Source organism: Protobothrops mucrosquamatus, unplaced genomic scaffold (assembly GCF_001527695.2).
Source record: "Protobothrops mucrosquamatus isolate PMUCROS unplaced genomic scaffold, P.Mucros_1.0 scaffold34, whole genome shotgun sequence".
NCBI lineage: Eukaryota > Metazoa > Chordata > Lepidosauria > Squamata > Viperidae > Protobothrops > Protobothrops mucrosquamatus.
Window position 1 is genome coordinate 110,806 of NW_015386418.1, and position 11,534 is coordinate 122,339.

Genomic DNA, 11,534 nt, shown 5'->3' on the forward strand with positions numbered 1-11,534 from the left:
TGTATAAATTATGGTTTATATGTCAGCAGGCATATACTAAATCACCATACATTGCACAATATGAGCTAGTTAAAGTGATAATTTAGATTACTTGTCATTGCCTTCTCCAAAAACAGTCTATTCCCCCAAAACTTTGTGTGGCTCATGAACTTTTCATGGGTAAAAAGCTGAGCTTCCTATCTCTATCAGAGTTTTAGAGAAATGAAATAAAAATGGTCCTTTTTAGATGAGGCATCCATAGTATGAAACATGAAACATGTTTGCAATAATCTCTATCTTGCATCTCTCTATGGAGCCTCTCATTCTAAAAACTGGCTAAAGGACATTAGTTGCACCTCAGACTGTCAAATAACTTTCTATCAAAGAGGAAAGATAAGATATGACCTATCTTGAATTAGTTGTTTAAGTAGTGAACCTAAAACATAATCGGAACAAGTCACAAAATTCCAGAATCATTTTAAAATTCTGCTTCACTCTTTCATTCTTTCCTTCCCTTATATTAATATCAAATTAGATATAAAGTGTGGACCTGTACATTATCATGCACTTAGATAGAATAGAATAGAGCTGGAAGGGACCTTGGAAGTCTTCTAGTCCAGCCCCCTGCTCGAGTAGGAGAACCTATGCCATTTCAGACAGGTAGCTGTCCAGCCTCTTCTTAAAAACCTCCAGTGATGGAGCACCCATGATTTCCGAAGGCAAGTTGTTCCACTGGTTAATTGTCCTCACTGTTAGGAAATTTCTCCTTAATTCCAGGTTGCTTCCCTCTTTGGTCAGTTTTGCAATATTGATTATCCAAATTCTAAGCACAAATATTTAATAATAGTTATAGCAATTGGAAGAATGACTGAATGAAACTTGAATATGATTTTCTCCTCTCTATTATATAGTTCTCAACATCCTCTCTCTTTCATTCTCTTTCAAGTAGCTCCATCCATTTCTTCAAGGCATTTCTTTTAACAACTCAGCTGGGGAGAGAGTGTTCCTGAATGAGAAAGGGGAAGCAACAGGTGGATTCGACATCACCAATTTGATCACTTTTCCAAACAGATCCTTTCAGAGAGTTAGAGTTGGAAAGATGGATCTACAAGCTCCAAAAGGGAAGGAATTATCCATGGATAAAGATTTGATTGTCTGGAGTCTAGCTTTTAACCAGGTATAGAATTAATGAATCCACCATGCCTTAGTCAATTAGGATCTCATATTGAACATATTCTTTTTAAAAATCTAATTTCTGGGTTTTTTAAATAAACAATGGCATATTCCTTCAAATGTTGTTGATGATCAATGATTCATCAGATTGACAAAGGTGATATTACAATGTAAGAGTGGCCATGTTTCTATGAGATTGTCACCATGTGCAATTATTTACTCATCCTGCCCTTCAATAGAAACATTTGTACATCATTGTAATGTCTACAACTTTTTAAGTTGTTGAACAAGTTGTTAAATTCAGCATCCTTTTGGGAAGTCAATAATCATGTCACTCTATTAAGGAGAATATTCAGAATCTGTTTTAAAAACCCTTCTTTTCAAAACATTTTTGTTTATTATAAGGTTCTTCCATTTTCTCGATGCAATGACCCTTGTTTCCCTGGGGACGGGAAGAAAGGGATTGAAGGGGATCAGTTCTGCTGCTATGACTGTGTTCCATGCCCAGAAGGGAAGATTTCAAATCAAAATGGTATGGTAGGAATTCTACCAATTTTCATTAGACTTAAGCAAACTTGAATATACAAGTTTAGGATGCATACAATTAATAAAATGAGTTCCACTGATTTGGAATGCCTAAATGACAAATTTCTTGAATTTCCTCCCAGATATGGATGACTGTTTTAAATGTCCAGAAGATCATTATTCAAATGAAGATAAGAATGGATGTATCCTGAAACCAGTGGTGTTTCTAACTATTGAAGAATCCTTAGGAATTGGTTTAGCCTTATCAGCTCTTGGTTTCTTCTTCTTGACATCTTGGGTACTTGGAACTTTTATTAAGCACAGGGACACTCCCATTGTTAAAGCCAACAATCGGTCTCTCACCTACACCCTCCTTATCTCTCTTCAGCTCTGTTTTCTCTCCTCTTTCTTCTTCCTCAGCCAACCTAGTAAAGTGACCTGCCTTCTCCGGCAATCAACTTTTGGAATCACATTCTCAGTGTCCATTTCTAGTGTGCTGGCCAAAACCATCATTGTGGTTGTTGCTTTCATGGCCACTAAACCGGGATCTCAGATGAGGAGATGGGTAGGGAAAAGATTGGCTTTTTCTACTGTCCTTTCCTGCTCCTTTTTCCAAGTATGTATTTGTATTCTTTGGTTGTCAACATTTCCCCCATTCCCTGAGTTGGACATGCACTCACAGCTCCAAGAAATGATTTTACAATGCAATGAGGGGTCAGCTTTCTTCTTTTATTGTGTGTTGGGCTACATGGGTGTCTTGACTATTGCCAGCTTTATTGTGGCTTTTCTTGCCCGTAAATTACCTGACACCTTTAATGAAGCCAAATTCATCACCTTCAGCATGTTTGCCTTTTGCAGTGTGTGGATCTCCTTCTTTCCAGCCTATCTGAGCACAAAAGGAAAAGCCATGGTAGCTGTGGAGGTCTTTTCCATTTTGTCCTCCAGTGCTGCATTACTGGGATGCATATTCTTGCCAAAATGCTACATCATTGTTTTCCGGCCTGAACTAAACCAAAGGGAGCATCTCACAAAGAGAAATTAGTATAACATGTGATCTTTCTGGCCCAGAGAAGTTAGTGACAAGAAAGAATAGAAAGACTGTTTGCTGTCTAGAGAAAATATATAGAAGTTTTATTTTTGTCAAAGGAGAATCTGTTAAGGATTAGTCTTTGTAGCAAGATTTATTATAGTTGCCCCAAAGAAATGTTTGGAGTGCTGCATTTTCAACTATTTTCCAAGATGGTAGAATATAATGCTTTGTCTCTTTCAACACTCTACTTCAAGAGACTTTGAAAAAAATTGATTTCTCATGAATTGTTAGGACTTTTCAGGTGTTGACTCAAAGCTTGTCCAATGTTTGACATGCTACTGTCATGATGTTTATACTTTCTATTTATAAACCACTGCATAAATATACTAAGTTTCTGAATGCTGTACATTTCACCTTGTTTTTAAAATGTCATGTTGAATCATTACTATTCACTCTTTTATATAAACATAGGTCCACTGTAATTGATTATCAGATTGTAATAATATGAAAATCTATTGAAAAAAATGAAATGTATTCTTGCTTCTTCGTCAACCTTTATTCAAAGTGTATGCTGCCCAATATCTATAATGAAGAGTGGTTTTATTTATGTAGGAGAAGAGTGGTAGAACCAGAGGGATGAATGAAAAGAGGGATCAATTACATAGCCATAAGTGCAACCACCCCTTGAATGCCATTGATCCTTATATCATTTTAACCATACGCTGACCATTCATGGAGTAGATTTCTCTGCATAGATTTTAACCAATAAATCAGTTTACTTGAACCTTCATGTGTGGACTTGTGTTTTTTTTTTTTGTGTCTGACATTAATCTCCACTCCCAAACATTTTTACTGAGGAGCAATGGAAACCATCAGCATGGTATCTATAACCAGAAGCAGTAGCTGACCACTAAACAGTGGACACTGTGCTGCACAATGTGTGCAATTTGATAGTACTCCAACAATACAGCAGATGCAGAATTTGTTGCAACCAGCTCATCGACATCTCTGACACCAACAGCAGCCTCAGTACTACAATCCATGTTACAGAGGACTCATGGAAGCTTACCAGAAAGAGTCAGAGGAGAATCAGAATGGATGAGGACCTTCAAAGCACAAGACCTAGTTCAAAGGTGGGCTAAAACACCCACTAAAAGACAATACCCCCTGTCAATTAAGGCATGTCCCAGGATCAAGGTGCAGGAACCTCTCAACCCATTTTCATGGAGCCACATCAGATTCTGTATTCCCAGTTTCAGTGGAGAGAGGGTCGTTGTAGCATATGGACATAATATTAGTATCCCCCATTTTTGAGAGAGGAAGTTTTTCAGCTTTGCCATGATAACCAGAGAATGGGGAATGTTCAAGATGTTGCATAGAACATTAGGAGGCTTGGGGACCTAAAATGGCAGCAGACATCAAGGGCTATGTACCATCCAGCCACACCTACTAAATCCCATCATCAGAAACCAACAGGACTGTTACAATCCCTCCATATTCCCTCCATTCTTTGCATGTGGTCTCTCTTGATTTCATCACTGATTTACCTGCAATCCATGGCTATATATCCCTGCTGGGTGGTTCTTTCTATCACTTTATCCCTTACAAAGATTTGTCCACAGCCAACAAAACAGCTCAGCTTTTTTAAGACTATCTCTTTCTATAGAGGCATGGTATCCAGATTAATGTCTGACAGGGCAGTCAATTTGCTTCCAACTTGGCTATCATGGCTATCAGAGAAAAGAAAAACAGCAAGAATTTTGCAGTGTATTTTTAAATGAATCTCCTGTAATTTGACACGTACACATTTTTAAAAAAAAGTAAAGATCCAATAGGAGGACTCTGCTTTTAAAGGGGAGTATTTCATCATGATATTTGCATAAATCCAAGAAGCTCTTGGAATGCAAAAGTCAGGGGAGAACCTGTATTATTTTAGAGAATCCTTCCTTCCTTCCTTCCTTCCCTCCCTCCTTCCTTCCTTCCCTCCCTCTTTCCTTCCTTCCTTCCTTCCTTCCTTCCTTCCTTCCTTCCTTCCTTCCTTCCTTCCTTCCTTCCTTCCTTCCTTCCTTCCTTCCTTCCTTCCTTCCTCCCTGACAGCTGACAACCCAGTCCTAATGCCTGTGGAGGAAAATAAGTTTTCATAGTGTTATTTTGCCCCATCCGGATCATTGGGGAAATTCTCAATACTCATGATCAATCAATATATATCAAAATAAATCAATATATTCAATATAAATTGCTTGGAAGTTGACCTTTTGAGTCCATAAACATACCTTGTGAGAAAAGTACATGCCACAGAAGACTGATTCCTTCCCCTATTGGACTTCCTCTCTGGATTTTGTTGTTTCATTGGCACTTAGCTACTCAGAAAATATACCTAATGTAGGGAGCCAGATGAAAAGTTGCTCTTCCTGACATGTTGCTCTCTTGCACATGACACATGATTGGCTTCCTACATATTGCAGAATTAATTGCATGTCTATGTAACAATGCCTTGAATGTACTACTGGCAACACAGAAATTGCCTTTAATACAGAAAATTAAACCGAGGGACAAAGATTTCAAAGGAAAGATCTTACAAAGATGCATCAGGAAGTATTATGGATGTGAGGGGTCCTTGGTGTTATCTGAGCTTGCTTGTTTTCTTGCAGATATTTCATTACCCAAACTAGAAGCTACAACTGATGATGTTACCTTGTTTGGTAATGAAATGTCTGCAAGAAAAGAGGTAAGGCTACAAATATTCTTCTTTATTAGTATTATGAATGGTTTCTAGAACTGTTCTTAACTGCTGTAACCAGTTCAACCTCTTGGCCACTAAAGCTCATCAAGATGTTCCCTCTTCCACTGTTTCCATAAATTGCTTCAGCTCTAATTTATCATCTTCTCTAGCCTTAAGTATAGAGAGTCTTGTTCTGTATTTGTTTTTCTGGTGTGCAACTCTTTGGTGCCCTCCAGAGGAAACCTCTTCCAAATTTAAGCACAGAGACAGGATTCTCCCCCTGTGAATTTCTCACACAATATATAAGATCTCTGACTTCTACCGTTAAGATGATGATCTGAAGACATAAGATAGAAATAAATGTTAGGCTCCATTGCCTTTTTGGTGGGACTCAGAAGAATGCCTTTTCCCTTTGGAACATCATTCCTGTGGAGTTTAGATTGGCTCCTACTTTGATACTCTTTGGCAGGGCCCTGATGACCTGGTTATGCCAGGTTATGACCTGGAAGCCAAAATGGGATGGAGCACATGAAGTGGCTTATCTGATTGATTGTTACCACCAGGAGTGTGGGGGTTATTATTTTTATTGTTTGTATATTGGATTTTTATTTTTTTTTAACAGCCCAGAGATACTGACAGTGAGTGGGCAGCTAAACAAACAAACAAACAAATAAATAAATATTACAATGGTATATAATAAGGTTTTATACAATGATGTTCTTTAAACTTCAATCTATAAAACTGATAAACTATGGGGGACATCATGCTACCAAGTGGAAGCATCACTTGTACAGAAGTCCAAAGTAACTAGTTCCTGTCTGAATTAGGTTTGCGCTTTCATTATCGTTTGGATGATTTGATCTATCTATCTATCTATCTATCTATCTATCTATCTATCTATCTATCTATCTATCTATCTATCTATCTATCTATCTATCTATCTATCTACCTACCTACCTACCTATCATCTAGATAGATAGATAGATAGATAGATATATCTAATCTATCTATATATCTACCTACATGCTTACCTACATATCTACCTATCTATCATCATGTGAGGTATTAATACCACTCAGTAAAGCCTTAGTAGGTGACACCTAGAATACTGCATCCAGTTTTGGTCACCACACTATAAAAAAAGATGTTGAGATTCTAGAAAGAGTGCAGAGAAGAGCAACTAAGATGATTAGTGGCCTAGAGGCTAAAACATATGAAGAACAGTTGCAAGAACTGGGCATGGCTAGTCTAGTGAAGAGAAGGGCCATGGATGACATGATAACAGTGTTCTAATATTTGAAGGGCTGTCCAAGAGAGTAGGGGGGTCAACCTATTTTCCAAACCACCCAAAAGCCAGACAAGGAAAAATGGATGGAAATTGATCAAGAGAGATTCAACTAGAAATAAGGGAAAAATTTCTGACAGTGAGAACAATCAACCAATGGAACAGTTTGCCTTCAGAAGTTGTAGATGCTTCATCACTGGAAGCTTTCAAGAAGAGATTGGACAGCCACTTGCCAGAAATGGTATAGGATCTCCTGCTTGAGCAGGGGGTTGGACTAAATGACCTACAAGGTCCCTTCCAACTCTCTTATTCTGAATCTCCATCTAGTGGAACACTCTAACTTTTTCTCCAGGTATTTTCATCTTTGTAGTCTCTCCCTCTGTCAGAGAAGATTGTATATTTTTTCTAGGATTTGGGCTGAATTTCATATTTAATTTTCTTGAAAAATGTCAGACTTCTTATTTTAAACCAAACCAAATCATTCTTTATTATGTTTATTGGTAAGCATACACTTTGAAAAAAAGGATGAGACAGAAGGAAGAATACATTTCATATCATTTCAATAAATGTCCCATATCATTAACACCTGATAACAGATTGCAGTGGAAATATAAATTAATGGAAAGAGACTGTATGGTTATTACCCAGTATGAAGGAGTTTTTAAAAATGCTTTTAAATGTACAGTACAAGTACATTTCAAAGAACCCTAACAAATCTTAAACTGATATACTATATTAAATATATACCCATCAAATGTTAATTAGCATTTTACTATATTTATGTAATGCTTTATGAATCAAAAGTATAAAATCCATGAAAATGTCTCTGCAAACATTGGATATAGTTTAAGACAATATCTGAAATACCCTAATAGCAACCAGGAAAGCTACATTATGAAAGTCTAGTTCAACAGCTGTGTTGAAAAATCTTGCAAACTAGTGAAATTGCAGCAAAATGAACACTTATTCTGGAATGAGCAGTAAGTCTTAATAATCAAAAATATTCTATATAAATCATTCTTTAATATGAATAAAAACTTCTATGATTCTATAGGTTTATACTGTATATATTTCCTTTAAAGAGCAAACTATCTTTCTATTCCTTTTTTCAGGAATTTTTCTGAACCAGAAATATCACATGATATACTAATTCCTCTTTATGAGTTTCTCCCTATGGTTTAACTCAGGCTGAAAAACTATTTTGGCAAGAATATGCATCCCAGTAATGCAGCACTGGAAGAGAAGATGGAGAAGACCTCCACAGCTACCATGGCTTTTCGTTTTGTGCTCAGATATGCTAGAAAGAAGGAGATCAACACACTGCAAAAGGCCAACATGCTGAAGGTAATGAATTTGGCTTCATTAAAGCTGTCAGGTAATTTACAGGCAAGAAAAGCCACAATAAAGCTGACAATGGCCAAGATACCCATGTATACAATAAAAGAAGAAAGCTGACCCCTCATTGCACTGTAAAATCATTTCTTGGAGCTCTGAATGCATGTCCAACTCAGAGAATGATGGGGATGTTGACAACCAAAGAATACAAATACACACTTGTAAGAGAGAACAGGAAAGGACAGTACAAAAAGGCAATCTTTTCCCCACCCATTTCCTCAACTGAGATTCCAGTTTAGTGGCCATGAAAGCAACAACTACAGTGATGGTTTTGGCCAATACACTAGAAATTGCCACTGAGAAACTGATGCCAAACATTGTCGGAGAAGGCAGGTCACTTTGTCAGGTTGGACAAGGAACAACAAGGTCAAGAGAAAACAGAGCAGAAGAGAAACAAGTAAGTTGTAGGTGAGGGACCGGCTTTGACAATGGGAGTATCCCTGTGCTTAATAAAAGTTCCAAGTACCCAAGATGTGAAGAAGAAGAAGAAGAAGAAGAAGAAGAAGAAGAAGAAGAAGAAGAAGAAGAAGAAGAAGAAGAAGAAGAAGAAGAAGAAGAAGAAGAAGAAGAAGAAGAAGAAGAAGAAGAAGAAGAAGAAGAAGAAGAAGAAGAAGAAGAAGAAGAAGAAGAAGAAGAAGAAGAAGAAGAAGAAGAAGAAGAAGAAGAAGAAAAACAAAGAGGAAACAAAGAGCTGCTGCTGAGGCAAAACCATTTCCTAAGGTTTCTTCAAACACCACCCATTTCAGGATATATTCTTTATTTTCTTTATTTGGATAATGATCTTCTGAACATTCAAAACAGTCATACATATCTGGAAGAAAAATCAATACCTTCTAAATTATTGAAAAATCACTTTACTAATTTTATGCATCCTAAAGTAGTGTATTAAAGTTTCCTTAATTCAAATAAATTTTGATAGAATTCCTACCCTACCATTTTGATTTGAAATCTTCCCTTCTTGGCATGGAACACAGTCATAGCAGCAGAATTGACTTCCCTCAATTCCTTTCTTTCAATTTCCAGGGAAACAAGCATCATTGCATCTAGAAAGTGGAATAACGTGGTGACAAACATGAAAATGTTTTGAAAAGGAGGGTTTTTTAAAACAGTTTCTGATTTTTCTCCTTAATGCACTGAAATTATTTTTGACTTCCCAAATGAGCATTGAATCAACTAGATTTTATAGTGGGCATTAAAAAGATGTAGAAATTACAATGTTGTGCAAAAGGTCCTCTATGTTACAATGCTGTGAAAACTGTCCTGTATGCGAATGGAAATGCAAACCAAATGTACAAATGTGGCTTTTACATTGTAATGTCATTTTGTCAATTTGATGAATGCTTGACCATTTACAATATTTGTAAAGAATATGCCAGTTTTTATTTTATTTTATTTTATTTTATTTTAAAAATAGAAATTGTATTTCTAATGTTCACTATGAGTTCATAGTGGATTAAAGCAGGGTTGACTAAATGCCTCCATGCCTGATTAAAAGCTGGGTGCCAGATAATTACATCTTCATCAATGAATAATTTCTTCCCTTTTGGAGCAGTGGGATCCATCTTTCCAATTCTAACTCTCTGAAAGGATCTGTTTGGAAAAGTGATCAAGTTGGTGATGTCGAATCCACCTGTTGCTTTCCCTTTCTCATTCAGGAACACTCTCTCCCCAGCTGAATTGTTAAAAGAAATGCCTTGAAGAAATGAATGGAGCTACTTGAAAGAGAATGAAAGAGAGAGGATGTTGAGAGCTATATAATAGAGAGGGGAAAGTCATATTCAAGTTTCATTCACTTATTCTTCCCATTCTTACAATAGTTATTAAATTTGGTAATCAATATTGCATGATGTACATGTCTACTTTATTATTAATTTTATTTTATTTTAAGGACAGGTAAAAAAGAACAATCACCCAAAGCAGAATGAAGATAGGCCATTGGAATTATGTAACTTCCTTCAATTATTATTTAACTTCACGATTTAAACAACTAATTTAACCTAGACCATATCAAATCTTTCCTCGTTGGTACAAAGTTATTTGACAATCTGCAGTCTAACTAATTTCCTTTAGCCAGATTTTAGTATTTGAGACTCAAGCATACTTTGATAGCTAGATGAGAGAGGGGATGATTACAAACATAGGGTTGTTTCATATTATGGATGCCACATCTGAAAAAGGGTCACCTATTGTTTCATTTGATAGGGACAGAAAACTCAGCTTCCCAATCCTAAAAAAATCTTGAGCCAAGCAGAAGTATGTTGGCAGTATTTATTATTATTGGAGGAGATAATGAAAAGTAATCTAAATTAACTATCTCTTAGTGTGCCAGCGAAGATAATTTTCTAAACAACTCCTATTGACTCCTAAACCATATTTTATATAGTTGCTTCTCAAAGATCACATTTAACTTGATTCCATGTGCAGAAAATATTAAGACTTTCTACACTGGATTCAAAACGTAATCCTACATCAAACTCTCACTGAAATAAAAGAACAGTCTAAAGCAGGGAGAATATCTTCCAAGGCTGAAGATCTGGAAAGTCAAGTTTTTTACCCATCATACTTTTTTTGCTATTGAAACCTAAGATGTACAGAGTCTGCAAAGCATGAGCCACAGCATAAACAGCATTGTAGATGTGGTAGCTTTGGCCAGTCATATCTATTTCAAACACAGGTCCAGGAATATCCTCTAGCTTCATCTCCCTAGTACATTGCTTGCTCTGCATTTCTTTTAACTCTGGTTTTGGAAATAAACAGTCAAATAATTGTTCCCAAACATCCTGCAGAAACCCATCTCTGCAGACTGAAAGAGGATTGATGGTCTGAAGGAATTCCTTGAAACCTGCAACTGCTCTTGAATGAACAGTAAAGGAAATAGCCCCATGGAAGAACTGGAGATCCCAATTGATTTGAATGCCTATAGTACGAAATCAATCTGTGCAGTTGTGATCCACAACATCCTTTCTAAATAATGCAATTTTCTTATTTTCAGGATCTGCCAGAAATGTGACAACACTTAGCCATTTTATTGCCAATGATTCACCATAGACAAGAAATGCATTGACTTTGTTATTCATCAGATTAATAGAAATACTTGAAACTGTATGGTAAAATTCTGTGTATAATAATAATAATAATTTTTATTTTGCGGTCACAGACCAAAATGCAAGTGCAACAAAAGAAAACACAAGAAAAATATAATCACAAACAATTAAACACCAGAAGTCTTGGCTAAAGGAAATTACAACGTTCTCCTCTAATAGTTACAGCTCTTAAAAGAAATTTAGAAACCTGAGTAGTAATATAGGAGGAGCCATCCCCTAAACAATATAAGACCAAATTACTAACATTAGAACCAGAGGGATCAATTCCAAGGAGAGACAGTAATTTAATTCTACCTGTGTTATACATAGGGCAGTATGATA

The 11,534-nt window shown here is 36.4% G+C and overlaps 1 protein-coding gene across 1 annotated transcript in view; it reads left to right on the forward strand.

Annotated features, from left to right (window-relative positions):
- The window catches only part of LOC107283343 (vomeronasal type-2 receptor 26-like), a 6,126-nt gene extending 3,407 nt beyond the window's left edge, over window positions 1-2,719 (forward strand). Inside the window, exons 2-3 of the mRNA XM_015811235.1 lie at window positions 1,558-1,684; window positions 1,821-2,719. Of these exons, the coding sequence (XP_015666721.1) occupies window positions 1,558-1,684; window positions 1,821-2,719 (1,026 nt within the window). The remainder of the gene's footprint in view (window positions 1-1,557; window positions 1,685-1,820) is intronic.
- The last annotated feature ends 8,815 nt before the right edge of the window (window positions 2,720-11,534 follow it).